Raw genomic sequence first — 18213 nt, forward strand, 5'->3', positions numbered from 1 at the left:
TCACATCAAACTAACATGACACAGTATGAAAGGCTTGAACCAGTATGCACAAGAAAATTAGGTTGATGACACCAAGAATATGAAACATTTAATAAAGAACACAACATTAAAAGATTGCTCACATGTATATAGCTACTTCCATTAGCAACTATATCTTAACTACTGCTTCTTTACCACATCTACTCTTTATATAATAACAACCATGCCAATCATATAATCTATGTCTTGTAAATTTCATCAACCCAACTTTATTTCAGATGAAAGATCAGCTGAGCTTTTCAGCTTTTACAAGAGATGAATCCAACATGGGAATGATAATGGTAGTAGCTTCCATGATTTTGTCATGGCTTTTCATCTACAGATGGAACCAGAGAACGAAAAAAGGCCCAAAAACATGGCCATTGGTGGGAGCTGCCATCGAACAACTGATGACTTATGATACAATGCATGATTGGCTAGTAAAATATCTTGAAGAGTCAAGAACTGTGGTGGTGCCGATGCCATTTACAACATATACTTACATTGCTGATCCTGCCAACGTCGAACATGTGCTGAAGACAAATTTTGCTAATTACCCGAAGGTGAAAGTATCGACTCCTTTTTATTACTTAGTCTAGAGTTTTTTTCTATGAGAAACTCATGAAAAGACTTTGTTTATTTTATAGGGTGATGTATACCACTCATACATGGAAGTATTGCTTGGAGATGGTATATTTAATGTAGATGGAGAGCTTTGGAGGAAACAGAGGAAGACAGCAAGCTTTGAATTTGCTTCTAAGAACTTGAGAGATTTCAGCACACTAGTTTTCAGAGAATATAGCCTCAAACTCTCTGATATTCTGAGTCAAGCATGTTTTCAGAATCAAGAAGTAGACTTGCAGGTGACTCCTGAGAAACCCTCAGATTATGTATCCATGACTAAGTTAAAATTTTGTTTTGACAGGTGTTAAAGATTTCCTCTTTTGTAGGAATTATTAATGAGGATGACTTTGGACTCCATCTGCAAGGTGGGATTTGGTGTTGAAATTGGAACACTAGCTCCTCATCTACCAGAAAACCGTTTTGCGCTGGCATTTGACACTGCAAACATAACTGTTACCCTACGATTTATAGATCCTTTATGGAAAGTGAAGAAGTTCCTCAATGTGGGCTCAGAAGCTGTTTTAGACAAGAGCATTAAAATCATAGATGATTTTACTTATTCGGTTATCCGCAGGAGAAGGGCGGAAATAGAAGCTGAAAAGATTAATAAAATGGACAAGGTATATGATTTAGCTCCTGATCATTATTCCTATGCTATTCCACCATTTAAATTATATACTTGACAACAATTTCAGGTAAAGAACGATATACTGTCGAGGTTCATTGAACTAGGAAAAGACCCTGAAAATAACATGACTGAGAAAAGCCTCAGAGATGTTGTCCTGAACTTTGTTATTGCTGGAAGAGACACCACTGCCACAACTCTGACCTGGGCAATATACATGATCATGACACATGATAAAGTAGCAGAGAAGCTACACTTAGATCTCAAAGCTTTTGAAGAAGAGCGGGCTAAAGAAGAGTGTGTGTCATTACAATCTTATGAGACAAATGACCCTGCATCTCTCAGTCAGAGACTGAAGCAATATGCAGGACTCATGAATTATGACTCACTAGGAAAGCTACACTACTTGCATGCAGTGATCACAGAAACACTTCGACTGTACCCTGCGGTCCCTCAGGTAATTCCAAAACTCATACAAGAGTATTATTGAGATAGTGAGCCAGCAATCTTCTTTCTGTATTTCTATTCTAATTTAAAAATTTCACACACATTGACCGGATGAAACAAAACTACGAGTATCAGGATCCAAAGGGTATCTTAGAGGATGATATATTGCCTGATGGAACCAAAGTAAAAGCAGGAGGAATGGTGACTTACGTGCCATATTCCATGGGTAGAATGGAGTACAACTGGGGTCCTGATGCAGCTTCATTTAAACCTGAGAGATGGCTCAAAGATGGGATTTTCCAAAGTGCATCTCCATTCAAGTTCACTGCATTCCAGGTAAATATATGAAGCAATAAGAATATTAAAGTTTGTATTTATATTCGTGATCATAAATCCATAATAATATAACAGTGGACTACAATAATATATGCTGGTAATATATTACCTGACCTGGTTACATATTTTTCGATATGCAGGCTGGTCCGAGGATTTGCCTAGGAAAGGACTCCGCATATCTCCAAATGAAGATGGCAGTGGCGATTTTGTGTAGATTTTTCAAATTTGAATTGGTACCCGATCATCCAGTGAAGTACAGAATGATGACAATATTATCAATGGCACACGGGCTAAAAGTAACATTAGCTATACGCCCTTAAAATTGTTGATGTGGTCATAGATCACATTGTCTGGTACAGAATTTATATATTGTAATATGGAACTGGTACAATGATTTCCAAAGTAGTTACTTTATGCTTGCCTGGTCAATGAAGAAACCGGTAAACCTTGTAAACAACTAATAAATATAAAAGATTAACACAAAATGTCATATATCCTTACATCAAGACCTTGTAATCTATTTTCTATCAAACAAATGCGGGGCTTCTGGCTAGGCTCTTTTGTACTGTAATTTATAACATCTTCTGCTTGTGTCTGGCAAGGATCATTTGGTATTATAATAACTGCCATATATGGATGATGAAAGACTGGAGCACATGATAAGATAAACCGGCTGGCTATATGCTTGTCTTGCACATAGTGAAGTATTACTTTTAATCAGTATGATATGACCAAGCACACTCCAAATGGTAAATGCAAAAATCAAAATTTTAAGTAAAGATAGCTCATAAAGACTAAAAAGTATTCATGTAGCCTTTTTACAATCCCTTTTTTTGGTTTTTAAGGAAAATGTACAAGAAAGAAAGTGGGATTTTTACATAAGAGGCTTAAGTCAGAGTACCAAGGCACCAATCACCATAGATGACACCGATGCTCAAAACACATAATCTGAAAAATCAACTATGAAAGCAAGTTTTGCTTCTTGTTTTTCCATTCATCAATGTCTGCTTCTATCTTAGACTTAACTGTATGGTGGAATCCTGGATAAGGTTCATAACCGGTACAGTTCTGCAGAGCCTAAAACAATCAACAAATGAATCATGTCACTTACCATCTCAAATGAGGAAAACCACCAAATTTAGAGATTTTAGCGATTACCTCCAAAAGAACAAAGAACGGAGCCAATAAAAAAGCTTGCAAAAGATTATCTAAAAGAGCTGGTGCTCTCTTCTGCAAAGGATATAAACTTACTTAGAGGTACATTACATAATATCAAACAGTATCATTCTGAAGGCAAATGAGAGACGTTTGTACCTCAAATACACCATGGCCAATAAATTGTCCAGTCCAACAAACTAACTGAACTACCAGAACCACCTAAATTAAGGAGTTAGATTAAAGAAAGTTACATAATTGCCTTTTCTATTCTAAATATAAAATGTGATGTACATGAGACAACAAGACTATCATAGCAATTAAAAATGTTTACTTCCTCTGTCCCTCTGATTTCCACACACTTTCCTTTTTTGGATTTCCCACTTAATTCTATACATTTCAAAACCTTCCTAAAGTGGTAACCTTTTATAATATAAAAATCATAACCACCTACTACTTTCATCCACTTTTACAAATCTATCAATTATATATTGATGGGTCTCACCACTTTACTCACTATTCTTTCTCTTTCCTCTTACTTTATATTACTTTATACACTTTTCTTAATCTCCGTGTCCAATCCAAACGTATACATATCAAAGGGACGGAGGGAGTATATTTATGTTCTTGTTCACACTATGTGCAGATCATTAAGAAGAGACAGTAATCAGTCGCCCTCAAAATATCAGCAGGGCCCTTATCCTGATACACACATTCAAGTTCAAACTCTTGTTACGATATCTACTAGGCTACAATACCACAAATAATTTGTATATAGTCAATTTCAGCGATATAATCCTTATTTTCAAAATCACCAAAGGCCTTTATTTCGGAATCATAATGAAGAAAACACAATCACTAAGCACAAATATGAGTCTATACACACACATATCAGTAAAATTCAGTCAGGATAGTAAAGAAACTGACCTTCCAAGCCAGTGAAAACCCAAGAAGCTGAGCCAATAAACTGCTAAAAACCCAACATAAAACACAGAGAAAGGCAGCTAAAGACCCAGCTTTTACATCCAAGAAGATATAAAACAGGGAATAAATGAGTGTAACCAAGAACCCAAAATTCATAATCAATGGAAAATCAATCCCAAATAGAGATAAATGGATCATGGGAAGATTAAAGAAAGATGGTGTGAAATTAAGGAAAAGAATAGCAGTACAAAAGATTGGCCAAACAAACAACATATGTATCAGTATATTGACTTTGTTGCTATGATAAGCTCCATAGAAAGCAAAGTGCTTTTCAAGATCAAACAATCCATGACTTCTCATTATGAGAATTAGTATATGATTTGATTCAACTAAATTGAGTTGCTAGAAATTAGCAACAAGAAATTTCAAAGGATTTTGCAATCTAATTTTTTCTTTGTTTGACAAAGAATGGACAAGCATAGAAGATCAGCTAGTTTCTGAGGCAAGTGGTAATCAATAAATTATTTTTGCAAAGCTAGAAGAAAATTACTATTATACAAAAGTACGTTATAATCAGAACGTTATAATCAGAGGAGAATTCGTATTAGTTTATTCAATTTTTATCTTTTTAAATTTATTTTCTTCTCACATGTTCTATATATATATTTATTCTTTGAAATATGCGAGGTAAACGGAGAAATTATCCAAATTTCCAGATGTTCACATCAGCACATATATAAATGACAACATTTTTATAATAATATTATACCTGTTTTTCTTATACTTTTAGTATTTTTTATAATTTGTAGAAAATAATTTTGACTTATTTTTAATACATTTGAATTAGCGCCGAATGACATATAGTAAAATATCTATAATAGTTGTTCCGTTTTTGAATGTTGGGAAAAAAAATTTAATAATATTTACTGATACATGTATAGATATTTGTTCCGTTTTCACATATCATGTAAAAAAATATATAGATAAAATTATTATTTTTAACATTTCTTAAAATAACATCCTAATAAAGTATTTTTATTTGCTTGTTTTGAAATTAAAATTTCTACTTTGTATGATCAAATAATATTTCAATCAAGAACAACCACCCGGGTGACCGGGTCATAATATCCTCGAATCACATTCGATTCTATTGATGCATCCAAAAATAAGATTATAATAAATATTTTTCTTTACGAACACTTTGTCACTAAACATATAATAATAAAACCTATTTAACTCATCCTGGGCTTAAAAAAACCGCCGGAGGAAAATGACATATGTCGGGTGGCGGGTACATTCACCCAGTGGCGGAAGGAGCAGTGAGACTGGGGGTCCATTGCCCCTGCTTAACTCGTATGTAAAAATATTTTACAGGCTTCATTTTGTTGATTGATCTGGCTGCCCCTGCTTAAATTATAAAATCAAAACTTTTGTACACATAAATTTCCTTAGTCCATAGGTTAAAATAGCCCAGGCCCACCCAGCAAGTTCACTTAAAACAGAAGAAAGAAATACACGCACTAAAACATAAAGTCAAGAAATAGAGTTAAGAAACAGAGTAAGGATACTCCCCATCTCGCCTAGCAAACAAAACACCATTCTCCGAAAGCTCCGATCAGAAATTTAATGACCATTATAATATTATGTTATTTATATGACGCCCTCCCTTACATGAAATTTAATAACCATTATAATATTATGTTATTTATATGACACCCTCCCTTACATGAATTTTTAGTTCCGCATTCACCCAAATATATCCGTCGAAATTAGTTAACCCAAAACATATCCATTAGGGGTGAACATGGGTTGGGTTGGGCGGGTTTTTGGAAAAAAACGACCCAACCCAATTAGTTCGGGTTAATAAAAACTTAACCCGTTAACTGAATTTTTTTTATCTAACCCAACCCTACCCAACCCAATTAATTCGGGTTGGGTCGGATTGGTTTGGGTTAAACTTGCGAAAACTATAATAAATAAAAATTTAGTCATTCATCGCGATAGGAAAAAAAAAACTCACTCGCACACCGGTAGCTAGTAACAGTCGGCATACATATTTATAGTTACTCAGTTTCTATGAATCATTCACCAATATCAGTCGATGCGTAAGTTTTTGATCGAAGAGGGAAACCTATTACATTGGTGAAACATTTAAACAATGGTAAAATAATAGAAAATTGTTGTATACACACTCAGTTATGAACTCTTATTTATAATGTGTATATCAGTTCATTAACAAATCATTAATCATGTTCAAATTCCAAAAGTCATCATTTACATTTTATAGTTATCGAGATACTTAAAATTATTCATATTGCTATTGTAAATGTATTGACACACCCTAGATAAATCAAATTAGGTTAAAGATTGATTGAGATAAACTAAAAAATGTAAAATAAGTATGTAAATATTATATATATGTATATATATATATATATATATATATATATATATATATAATCGGGTTGGGTTGGGTTAGTTCAGGGTTAAAATCTGTAAAACCCTGACCCAACCCAACTTAATCGGGTTTTTTAAAAATTAACCCATTTATTTTTCGGTTTTGAACGGGTCGGGTTAATCGGCCTAAAAAAGGGTCGGTTTGAGTTGGGTTAGCGGGTTGAACGGGTTTATGTTCACCCCTAATATCCATTGCCCGAATTGGACATAGACACAGCATTTATAGATAAGGCCCATATTATGGTAAGCCCAACCAAGAATGCTAAAACAGATAACAATCAGAGCCGAGCCCAAATGTAAAACAAACGCAACTATTGCCACCATTTTCGCTTCCCTGTCTTGTTCTTACAACACACTCCCCTCCCGCCGATACAATTCAGGTAATAAAATACACTTATATACACACACACTTGACTCTCTCTCTTCTTGTTTTTATTATACACACAGCTATCTGTATATACACATCTAGATCACACAGAAAATATAATAGGTAAATTCAAACGATTACCAGTTCTTGATTATTTTCTTTTAGCTCATTAAAGTTGAATCATGGTATTCTTGGTCACTTTATTACTATGTATTCTGATCTGGGTTGCTCTTGTTTTTGTTTTTCAGTTTGGTATTGTTGAATATAAGCTCATGTCTTTGTTTTTCTGGTAGCTGTATGATGGAAAAGTAATGGATGTAGTGTTTTGTGTGTAGGGCAGTCATAATTTGTATTGATTTTGATGCAGAGATTTACTTGTTTTGACTTCAATCTGTTTTGTGTGTGTTGTAGTGATTTTTTTAAATATGTTTTCGATGATTGGATCTTCTTGGCCGGCTTGTGATTCAGTTGAACATTGTGATTTGTGCATTAGAAAAGTAGTGTGTATGTCACTAAGTAGTATTTGTAGTTATTGGATGAATGAGTTGTTTTGCAAGCCTATGTCGTTGTCATGTTGAGTCAGCTGTGTTATAAGTTGCTGCGGAATCAAACTTTTTGAAATAAATGATCAGCCTAAAGTTTTGGAATACAAAATGGTGTTAGATCCGGTCAGCCCGTTTGTGGAGACGGATATGTGAAATATATTTATGCCTGTGTACTCATCTGTAATCATTTTTCGTAGACTAGTCAATGATTATCAATGGGTTTTTGTATCAACATGATTCATTGGATGCAAGTTTCTTGTACCCTTATTTCACAATTTGATGGCTAATTGCTTTTTGGCCGTCGCTTGTTGATTGTTTGGTGTCTGGATCTGTTCCATTGCGGTTTTTGGTATTATATTACATATCATACAGTAATACCTTTAAAAACATAAATTTCCTCAGGATTATAGAATTTAACTAAGTTATCAAAATTATTACTTTATAAAGGTAAAAGATGCACTGTCTCTATCATGTTGATACCAAGTTGAAGTACTAATTTATTGAGATAGATTATAGTTTTTTTGTACCCTTTAGTGACACCTAAAATTAAACGTTACCAAAGATTAGATATTGCGAAATCCGGAAGTTCTAATGTATTCAGGTTTGATTCTTGGCAATTGTTTGTTCTTGTAAACTTCCCAGTAAGGGCTGCCTTAGGGTCTTAAGTTATGTAGTGTATTTCAAACAAATTTATATATATAAATCACAAGGTCTTAGGTCTGTAGTGTATGTCAAAGAATTTGGTGATAGGAACCGCAAACAGGATTTTATGATATGTTAAGTTAAATCATTAAGACAATTCATATATTTCTTCTTTCTTAATCAGTACAATACAGAAAACACAATGTAAGACCGTATTATTTTCATATTAATTTCTGTAAGCAATATGGATAAACATTGTCCTTTTTATTGCAGTACTGTACTGCTGTCAATAGGCACAGCATGGAAGATTCAAACACTGTGGATGCAAAAGAGCTAGATCTTGTCGATAATGCTTCAAAAGTTCAAGTAGAAGATAACCCTTCAGTGGAGGATTCAAAGCATTCGGATTTGGTTAAAGAAAATCCTATGCCCTCACAACAACAAGAGGTATAGTTAATAGTTTTCCGCTAGTTCAACGTTACCATAAGAATTATGTAGTGTCTGGCTACTATTTTAGAGGTATCCTTGTAAATAATCTTGACTCCTGAGCTTCTCATGACTAAAACACTTCACTAATCTGTGAGCTTCGTCAATATAATTCCAGAATTGGTTGGCAGAACAGTTCTTTCAATGCCGCAATAATTTGCAAAATGCCCCTCATCACATAACCAGGAAAAAAAAAATAGTCATGAGTTTGATGTTAGATAGTCAACTTGCAACATCCAATCATAGTCCTAGATCTCAGTTTTATAACATCCGTGATGTTCTTCCATAAATTTCTGCAGGAAGCAGTAATAAAGAAAAAGTATGGAGGTTTACTACCAAAGAAAAATCCTTTGATATCCAAGGTAAACTATCTTCGCTTTTGTGTATTGTCAGTAATTTTAGCCGGCTTCATTTATGTAGAGCTGACATTAGCATTAACTCTACCAAGGATCATGAACGTGCTTTCTTTGACTCTGCTGATTGGGCACTGGGAAAGGTATGTAATGAAATTTTATTCTATAACTTTGATTTCGCGATGTCCGTATATCCCTTGCACTTACTGTAAATTGTAGTTCATCGCCAACGTTTAGTTTGAATGCATGATTTGTTAGCGAATCTTGCTTTGTAATTGCAGGGGGCACAGAAGAGCAAAGGACCTTTAGAGGCACTCCGTCCAAAATTGCAGGTAATTGTTGTTCATAGACAGAGTGTGTCTGCAGATAATTCACACAGAACCTTATTTATTAACTTACAATTATCTGTACATAGTTCACAAAAATATTGAGTTAGTATGATGTTTGTGATGTTAGGAGAACCCATGATTTGTCTGTGAAGACCTCGATATGGCATTGTAGAACTTTAATAGCATCAAGGAATGTGGTTTAGGGTTATTAAAATTTGTATTATTATATGGACACATGTTCGTCTTCTTCCCTTCATTTCTCCATTTCACTCTCGCTCTCACAAGTTTGGATTGAAGTACAAATTCACCAAATTTGGAATGAGAATGGAGGGTAAAACCTTAAACATGTCACTTGAGCTTTCTAGGATTCGCTTCCATAAATTTATTCCGCTTTTGCACAAAAAGTAATCGCATGCTAAAAGTTATAATAGACAAACTTGAAATCCTACATTGCCCCTATTACGTAAGCGAGCATTGAAGTTTTGGCAAACATTTATTAAAGATAAAATTGATAATTAGAGCGATTATTTTGTATGCCGACATAACAATTTTTCCATAACAAAACTTTTACCTTTTCTCCTTTCTTGTCATACCTCTACGTGAATCCTTGCATCAAACATTTTCTTGAATCCACTACATATAGATAATTCTAAAATGTACATTGTTCTTGTATGTGTATATTAGCCTACACACCATCAGCAAGCTCGTTCAAGACGATCAGGACGATCTGCTTATGCTCCTGCTGGTGAAGGTGAAGGTATGTGAACCATTCTAGTGCACACTCTTAAAGAAGACACTGTTCTTGGCCTTTACTTCAAAATTTTGTTTTGAACTACAGACATTGACAACACTGCTGGTGTAACTTCTGAGGATGGTGGCAGCAACGATGACACTCAATCTGAGGACATTAATCACCACAACTAAATGCCATGCCGGGAGATGTTGCTTAGTTACTAGTGGTTATGGCTATTTAATAGTAAAATATGAACCTATGACATGCTAAGGTACTTACACGAATAATGGCTCCGTAAGAATTTCGTCCATGGCTGATTTCTTGCATGTTGTCACTTGTCGAGGAGTACTAGATGTGTAATGATGCTGCAACTCATATTGCTTGGTTCTGTCTTTTGCAATGAAGGCTCGTTACTTTTGAAACTGATCTGCTTACCACAATATTACTATTCATTAGGTTCAATAAGCTGTCCATCCATTCATGCCTTGTTTTGCTCATGGCTTGCAAAAAAATTGGGATTGTTAAGATATTGGCCGATTGGCCGAAAATGGTTGTAGGAAGCTACTTAATTGTAATGTTTGTTAAAAAAAACTTGGGAGTATATCATTTGAACTGCAAAACTAGTTATTTCTTACATTCAGTACTCAATTAAACCAAACTAATGTGCCTTGAGGAGCTGGCTATGGGAGGTCTACCCTTCTTTATTTTCCCTCAGCCGATATGTTAATATTTCTAACTGGGGTGGTTGTCTTCGACGAATGTGCTCATACCAATTACCACCTCAATCGACCCGTCACAAATTCATCACAGGATATGTATTTTTGTGGCCTGCAACCCATGTTCTTGAACTTTTTTCAAGGTCTCTTTGCTATTTTACAAAATTTATTTTCAACTTTAAAAGCACATTTTTGTCTCACAACACTCCAGTGATACCCCTCCATCTAAGCTATCATACCTTAATATGATGTATTACATCTTCACTGATATTCTCATGTTCTTGTATAATAGAGTCTAGGTACTTAAAATTATTAGTTTATGGAACTTTGTCATCAGTTACTACATCATTCTCGTTATTTTCTTCACTAAAATTAGCTCAAAAATACTCAATTATGAACGACTTAAACGACAATATATTGCTTCCAGTGATGCACTTCACGTCACCAATCTAATGTTACATTAATCTCCTCCTCGACTCAACCACGAATACAATGTCACCCGTAAAAATATCTTTCTCAATTTCTTCTTTAAAAAAAAATACGCGTTAAAAAGATGGATAATGTGATTTGTATCAATTTTGAACATTTTAAATGAGAATAATTTTAATTTAATTATAAATAACACATTTTACTTTCAGTTTGAGAACATACTAATAAAATTAATCCCATTCTATCTTTCTCAATTTATAAACAGTCCAGTGAATTTTATTACACATCATCTTATTTACTTGTACTTTAAATAGTTATATTCCACTCATAAAAGATTTCAGCCTTAAATATTTAAAAACTTAATGACCAAATTTGGTTAGTGTGTTTTCAATTCCTAGCACTTGAACTAAACCAATATACTATTTTGGTAACACAAAGATAGATAGTTGATAGTTGAGTCTGATGAAGCAACAACAATAAACATTTTGTGTCCGTCATATTAGGGTTTCTTTGGCGGTGCCTTCAATCCACTATCCACTCATCTCCGTAAGCCTCACTTCTCTCTCCTTTTGTATGTATAGCTACAATATAGATGCTTTTCAACTGTTTTCACTGCTTCTAGGGCTTCAATTTCTTTTTCGCATATCTTCTCGTTTGTGACTTTAAATTTGACTCGTATTTACTTGTTTGCTACATATTTGACCATGTGCATCCCCTCCATTTTGTCAATTCTTTGATTGAATTTGTGCAAAGATGTGATTTTGATCATGCCCTTGTATTTTAATTGTTGTTTTACTGTAGTTAGTTCTGGGTGTAGCTCGATTATGTGTTTAAAGTAATTATTTGTATTTCCTTATATGTATATTATACTGTTTATGTTTCGGAAGTTCGAAAGATGCACCCTTTACTCTTTAGGTTAATAGTATTATTCTGTGTGTCTTGGTTGTTTATGCCTTGGACTTGTGTGTTGTTGATTTCTGTTGTAATCTTGGAAGTAATTATCATAGGCTTTTGCATTTGTATATGCTTTAACAATTTGAGTACTATATGTCTGCTACTTGGAACTTGGAAGTATTCGTCTTATCAGCAGGTGTCTAGCTTTAGTTGTACATAAGTTGTTGTTGCTACATCTTTCTTTATTACATTACATACTTAAGTAGGGCATATTGATTAATTTTATGGCGAATTTTTATTTACAGAGAGATTGTGAGGCCATCGGTATTGATTTTGTGGGTTCCATAAAAGGTTGTTAAGACGGGTTCGCTTTGTTGCGTGGCCGCAAGGCCACATGGACCTGATGCAGCAAGCGGGGAGTGGTCCATTGGTCCGCAAGAGCCCTATTGGAGAACTAACACAAGCTTCTCACCTCCACCATCAAGATGGGATTTCAGGTTCCAACCTGAAAGTCTATCGTTTCGTTCTAATGAGGAAAGTCAGTTGTATGGCTCTTCAACTTCTTCAAATAGCAGAGAAAGTAGAAGCTGGTTACGAGGGAACCATCACGCTAATCACAACTATCATGTGTCAGATGGTGCTGGCCCGTATTTTAGCAGTCCCTCTGAAATATCTCCCGGACAGCAGTGGACTCCTCCAATTATTCAGGAAATTAATGTAGAAGATTATGGAAATTCATCTAGGAGAGGTATGTCCTTCAATATGTTTACACTTGGCATATTTTAGATATATTTTGTACTCTAAGTTCACAACTTTATTCATTATGAATTATATATACCCTTTTAAGTTTTTTGGCGCATACTTATCATCTGCTTTCGAATTCATTATACTTCTTTTCCTTGTTGTATGAAAAAACTATTATAGGATGTGATTTATCATTGGAAAATTATTAAAATTATACTCCACGTTAATAGTTAGAAGCCTACCATACTACTAATAAAGAGCTCAGTTGCTGCCTTGGTGGCAATGAGAGGGAAGACAACTCGATATTTGAACTTGCGCTTTCTAATTGGCAGTGGTAAGCCAATTCTTTTACGTATGGTGGGTAGATGGTAGATTGCTGTTCCAACTATAGGAATAGAATATCTAAACTTGTATGTCTTTCTAGTTGGCAGTTTTTTTAAAAATAAATAAGCAGCTGCATGCTTTTGGTTAATATGAGTTTAACAGAGAGAAATTAATTAAATGATGAAACTGGAAATTGATGGATCTGTAGTTAAATTCTATATCTAAAAAATGGTGTCAATGCTTTCCGATGACGTGGCGGTAGAGGGTCAAGCCAATTCCCTTACCTTTGGTGGGTAGGTCGTTGATTTCTGCTGCTACTATGGGTATGGAATTTCTAAAATTGCTTGTATGTCTTTCTACTTAGCAGTTTCTTTATAAAATAATTTAGTAGCTGCAGGTTTTTGGTTAATATGAGTTTTAAGAGAGAGAAACTAATTATATGATTAAACTGGAAAGTGATGGATCTGTAGTTAAATTCTACATCTAAAAAAGAAAAGAGTCAATGCTTTCTGATTTTTTGGGTAGCCCGACTGCCTGAGCTTATACGCGCTAGCCTGTTCCCCTAGACTATTTTTATTAACTTTGAAGCCGAATAGATAGGTTTAGTAACAGCTTAGATGCTGCTGTCTAAAGTTTTGAATTTATTCAGCCTTATGGCAGGTAGATCCTAGATGCTGCTAAATTACGGATATGAACAACTGAAAAGTCCTTGTATGGCTTATTAAATAGGAATTTTCTTTAAAAAAAATTTAATTAGCTGCATGTTTTTGGTTAATATGAGTTTAAGAGAGATAAATTAATCAAATGTCGGAATAGGATCTGATAGATCTGTAGTTGAAATGTTTAATCTGAAAGAAAAAGGTGTTCAGAACTTTCTGATTTTTGGGTAATCTGAGCTTTTACGCCCCAGCTTGTCACTTAGACTATTTTTCTCAACTATGAAGTAAAAGTCAATATTTACATATTTGAACAATGTAAACACTAATTGTTGCTACAGCACCTCAATATTGACAAAAAGGGGTCCAGGGTTAAAAATACAAATATTAGAGTTCTGTGTAAAGTGTATATAAATTGGGTTCTATGTTGTCATCAAGCCTAAATAATCAAGCCTAAATAATTAAGTGCTCTGATTTTATTAGTTGGTACCTGGAAAATAGAAAACCATTATCAAAGTATATACCACCTTTATTCTTCTAGGTATAATAAATTTGCTAAAAGGTCTCTAGTTCAGTTTGTCTCAAGGTTAATAGATAATAATCTGTATTCTTAACATTCGCATACAATCTGAGTTAATATGGATTTATTTTTACAAACATTAATAGCACATCCCATTAATATTAATTAAGGTGCACGGCCCACCATGGCACAAGGGTCAAAATTTCAGTTGAAAATTCAACATGTGCGCTAAACTAAATTACCAAATCCTGGAGAGAATCTTTTCTTCATCATATCAGTGGACCCGCATATGCGTTAGGCCTTAACTTTTTAGTTTGACTTGACCGTGTGTGATGACATTATAGATACGCTGACAAATCATAATACAGTATCAAAGCAAGATTGTCCATTACTTTCATGATGGGTTACACTACCAGCAGTAGCTGCCTCTCCTAATGGTTTACACTACCGCATTGCTTCTACTATCAGCATTAGCTACCTCTCCTGATGGTTTGCACTACCAGCAGTAGCTGCCTCTCCTGATGGTTTACACTACCAGCAGTGGCTGCCGGACTTTTGAACAGCAGTGGTCATCTCACCAGTACATCAGAACCTAGATGTTGAACGAGTGATTTGCCACAAAACACCACATCCTGTGTGTGATGTCCTTGAATATTATGCTTCACTTTGACATTACACGCATCTTACATTTGCCATTAGGAATATCTGAATACTTGGCTGTTTTCATGATACACTCAAGAAGTTAAGGCCTTATTTAGATTGGATATATTCTTGTCTAGCAGGTGAGGAAAGCCTTTCTATCTATTTATTCGAGAAGTTATTCTGGTTCTCACTAGAGCGACTCCAACCCCTTTGGATAAAGACATTGGCTCTAGTGTCCAATGGGCACGCCCAGCACCCTACCGAAGTACCAAATGCCTTGCACCTCCATATGGTTGACCAGTGAGACAATGGGGGACAAGCTTCATCGTCGAGAGGGAAATAATTAAAATGAATTAATAAGTTTCTATTACATTCATTCTTTTTAGGCTGTCCGTCCATAAGGGTCATTTTTTATTAATAATCAGTTTTTCTTGATTAGAAACTGTGGGAGATAGGGCCTTCACCATTTTTTTTATCTATGTTGACCTGTACCGGTAAGTCCTTGCAAGGCCAACCGTAATAGCCATTCTAGGTAAGATTACTGTATTTTTTGTTAGCGAAACCACCTTGTAGATTACTTGTATCCCTGGCAGTGGCAGGATAAAGTACAAACTATATAATACTTGAACTGATGCATATTTTAAAATACCCATGTGAATCTAAGAATTTGTTTTTGCTGAGGGGAAATGTTTGGGAACATCAAGTAAATGACTTTGAATATGGGATTGAATAGTAGTAACTTAGTACAATAGAAACTGATAGAGACTGATTAGTGTTTAACATGTATGTAAATTCAACTTCTTGCGAATCATTTGTGATTATATACTCTATTGACCGGATCTTAAATGCAAACATTTATATATTAGATTTTTTTATGGATTTTAAGTTGATATTATTCATAATTTTGGATAATAGAGTGGATTAGTGAATTCTTGCGAATCAAATTTTTGTATGATTTCCTTGCGTATTTTATATAGTTTCTTGTTATAGTTTCTGATTTACTGTACTCTGTACTTCAGGTTTTCTGCAGACCAGATCAAATGATGAAAACCTGAATCACCTTGTTAAAGTAAAATAAATTTTGAAAAATGCAATTATGTACTCAAATAGGATGTTCCCATGTAACTGACAGGACAAGTTTCTCCTTTCCCAGCTGTCTTGAAGGATGTAGTTATACGTCGATTCTATTGATCTTCATGTTTATTGTTTCCATGCTAGATGTGCTAATGAAGTATATTTTTATTTTGAGTCACAGCTCAATGAATTAGAAACTTAGAATTATCCGTTCCTGCTCTGTTGTTGTTGATTAATATGTTTGAGTACTACATTGCTTCACATTGATCATTCTCTTCTTCTGATATCTTATATGTTCTCCGGGATATTCTGCAGTTCCAGGGCGGTTATCCTTTTCACCTGCTATTGAGGTAATTATTCTTTATGCTCATGCTCTGTTTCTTGACTCCTCTATTGGCATCGTCTTTGTCAAACTTTTTCTCCGATGATTCCTTTATACAGGGTATACTGGCAGTTCAAGATAGTATTGGGTCTACTTCATCCCGATCGGAAAACAGTGATTATGATTCTGTGGTCAAGTCGCATTCTTCCCATCGCAGTCGACGCTACTTTATGTCCAAACCTATTCATCCTCTTTCTCTTCCATATGATATGCCTGCAAGAGAAACTCTTGACACTAGACCCAATGGCTTTTCGGAATCTGATTCCTCTATTTCTCAAAGAGACAAACATCAGTTTAGCAATGCTAGTGGTGACGTTGATATTACAGATGTTTCTGTGCCTACTGAATTTTATACCTCTAACCAGCTGCACAGCTTATCTGAAGGTTTCAAATGTGGGTTGTGCGAGAGGTATCTTTCTCAGAGATCACCTTGGGGTTCTCGAAGCATTGTGAGAAGTGGAGACATGCCGGTTGCTGGAATTCTTTCATGCCGTCATATTTTTCATGCAGAATGCTTGGAGCAAACGACGCCTAAAGCACGCAGAAACGACCCTCCTTGTCCTTTATGTGCTAGAGAAAATGAGGTAAAAAGTGGTGAGCAACGTTCTTGTTCCAAATTAAGAAACAGTAATCCACGACTAAGACCTTTCCGTGAAGATGGTCCATCTAAGCCATGGGGCTGTGCACAAGCAGGAGACTGTGTTGAAAGTGCATTGCAGGCACCTCCACGCAACACTATGCTGTTACTTAATCGGAGTCGCATCAAGAAGAACCTATCTTTGAAGGGTAATTCAGGCAAGGAATTTCCAGGCAAGCCGAGGAAAAGTGGCACATTCTCATCTCAATTATTTATTGGATCAGTTGATCAGGACGCAATTGACTCTGAGACAACAGGAAGTTCTTGTACAAAATGATGATGAAACATATGCACATATAGCTCGGGCAGTAATTACACGGGAGGGGAATCATACCATTTTCATGCAAACTTTTTGCTCGATTCCACTTCCTAACGGGTCTTAATATACTAATATGAACCAGCTCTACTCTCTTGTTGTAGTCTTAATCTAGTTAACATTGGGTGTAGGCTGTTTTATGCCAAATTACATATTCTCCCCCCTTATTGGGTTTTCTGGTTTTTCCTGGTAGTTAAACTTAAAATGATCGCAGATGTATAATCTAAATCTAATTGGTACCAGAGTTGTTTGTTGTGTGTTGGAATCAAATCCACTGCTGAATCTTGTTTCTGAAATATTGCTTTATTAGAATGCTGATATTTGTCTTGGTTGGTTTTGTCTAAAGCTGCAACTTAATTATGTTCCAGCGATCTAAGTAAATATCAACCCTGAGCTTAATAAATTGTACGCGCGCTTATGCAGAATGTTGTAAATTGTAATTATAGTTTGAATCTTGAAGTATGACAGAGATCGTTTGGTTCGTGGAGCGGTATGGGACTGTAACAGAGTATTTAAGTATAAAGCGTATTCAAGTATAAAGACATTCTGCAGTGCAATGATATTTGATAAATGCAGCAAGAGGAAGGTATTTAATCTTTCATGTAAGTTAAGAGAAATAAAAAATTTCAGAAACATATATGGATTAATATAGGTATTTTATATGATAAATGTTGCTGCTCTTACAATATCTTTAGACCTGTATTTGCAGAATCTACCATCAAAACTTAAAGAACAGACACTGACATTTCAGAATTGGGCGGACCACTGTCCCTGCAAAACAGTGAAAGGGCTACAACAACATTTAATCGACAAAAATACCAGGAAACTGTTTTCATAT

The 18213-nt window shown here is 35.0% G+C and overlaps 4 protein-coding genes across 5 annotated transcripts; 3 read left to right on the forward strand and 1 right to left on the reverse strand.

Moving 5' to 3' along the window:
* Positions 1 to 155: 155 nt before the first annotated feature.
* Positions 156 to 2603, forward strand: LOC108197204 (cytochrome P450 704B1). The gene is made up of 6 exons (XM_017364752.2): positions 156 to 581; positions 666 to 881; positions 969 to 1262; positions 1338 to 1724; positions 1850 to 2050; positions 2191 to 2603. Exons 1-6 carry the CDS (start codon positions 258 to 260, stop codon positions 2368 to 2370), a joined length of 1602 nt encoding a protein of 533 aa, XP_017220241.1. The 5' UTR covers positions 156 to 257; the 3' UTR covers positions 2371 to 2603.
* Positions 2604 to 2800: 197 nt separating this feature from the next.
* Positions 2801 to 4679, reverse strand: LOC108197205 (2-hydroxy-palmitic acid dioxygenase mpo1-like). The gene is made up of 4 exons (XM_017364753.2): positions 4133 to 4679; positions 3365 to 3427; positions 3209 to 3280; positions 2801 to 3127 (listed from the first exon to the last, which is right to left on the reverse strand). The coding sequence occupies exons 1-4, from the start codon at positions 4487 to 4489 to the stop codon at positions 3011 to 3013; spliced, it is 609 nt and encodes a 202-aa protein (XP_017220242.1). The 5' UTR covers positions 4490 to 4679; the 3' UTR covers positions 2801 to 3010.
* Positions 4680 to 6847: 2168 nt separating this feature from the next.
* On the forward strand, positions 6848 to 10463 carry LOC108197441 (uncharacterized). 2 transcript variants are annotated; one of them, XM_017365063.2, is made up of 7 exons: positions 6848 to 6966; positions 8414 to 8587; positions 8926 to 8988; positions 9075 to 9122; positions 9261 to 9311; positions 9993 to 10065; positions 10147 to 10463. In XM_017365063.2, exons 2-7 carry the CDS (start codon positions 8441 to 8443, stop codon positions 10230 to 10232), a joined length of 468 nt encoding a protein of 155 aa, XP_017220552.1. In that variant the 5' UTR covers positions 6848 to 6966; positions 8414 to 8440; the 3' UTR covers positions 10233 to 10463. The 2 variants fall into 2 exon arrangements, with proteins under 2 accessions (XP_017220552.1, XP_017220553.1); XM_017365064.2 differs by having other exon boundaries at positions 6960 to 7076.
* Positions 10464 to 11567: 1104 nt separating this feature from the next.
* On the forward strand, positions 11568 to 17671 carry LOC108198414 (uncharacterized). The gene is made up of 4 exons (XM_017366169.2): positions 11568 to 11732; positions 12386 to 12828; positions 16356 to 16390; positions 16482 to 17671. Exon 4 carries the CDS (start codon positions 16593 to 16595, stop codon positions 17334 to 17336), a length of 744 nt encoding a protein of 247 aa, XP_017221658.2. The 5' UTR covers positions 11568 to 11732; positions 12386 to 12828; positions 16356 to 16390; positions 16482 to 16592; the 3' UTR covers positions 17337 to 17671.
* The last annotated feature ends 542 nt before the right edge of the window (positions 17672 to 18213 follow it).

The sequence above is a fragment of the Daucus carota genome, chromosome 8 (assembly GCF_001625215.2).
Source record: "Daucus carota subsp. sativus chromosome 8, DH1 v3.0, whole genome shotgun sequence".
NCBI lineage: Eukaryota > Viridiplantae > Streptophyta > Magnoliopsida > Apiales > Apiaceae > Daucus > Daucus carota.

Bases quoted from the DNA above. Each gene is read 5' to 3' on its own strand.
- LOC108197441 (XM_017365063.2), top strand. From the start codon at position 8,441: ATGGAAGATTCAAACACTGTGGATGCAAAAGAGCTAGATCTTGTCGAT. The intron at 8,588-8,925 runs GTATAGTTAATA...AAATTTCTGCAG, and splicing joins TGCCCTCACAACAACAAGAG to GAAGCAGTAATAAAGAAAAA. The intron at 8,989-9,074 runs GTAAACTATCTT...AACTCTACCAAG, and splicing joins AAAATCCTTTGATATCCAAG to GATCATGAACGTGCTTTCTT.
- LOC108197204 (XM_017364752.2), top strand. From the start codon at position 258: ATGAAAGATCAGCTGAGCTTTTCAGCTTTTACAAGAGATGAATCCAAC. The intron at 582-665 runs GTGAAAGTATCG...TTTATTTTATAG, and splicing joins ATTTTGCTAATTACCCGAAG to GGTGATGTATACCACTCATA. The intron at 2,051-2,190 runs GTAAATATATGA...TTCGATATGCAG, and splicing joins TCAAGTTCACTGCATTCCAG to GCTGGTCCGAGGATTTGCCT.
- LOC108198414 (XM_017366169.2), top strand. From the start codon at position 16,593: ATGTCCAAACCTATTCATCCTCTTTCTCTTCCATATGATATGCCTGCA.
- LOC108197205 (XM_017364753.2), bottom strand. From the start codon at position 4,489: ATGAGAAGTCATGGATTGTTTGATCTTGAAAAGCACTTTGCTTTCTAT. The intron at 3,281-3,364 runs GTACAAACGTCT...TATCCTTTGCAG, and splicing joins TTGGCCATGGTGTATTTGAG to AAGAGAGCACCAGCTCTTTT. The intron at 3,128-3,208 runs GTAATCGCTAAA...TGATTGTTTTAG, and splicing joins CGTTCTTTGTTCTTTTGGAG to GCTCTGCAGAACTGTACCGG.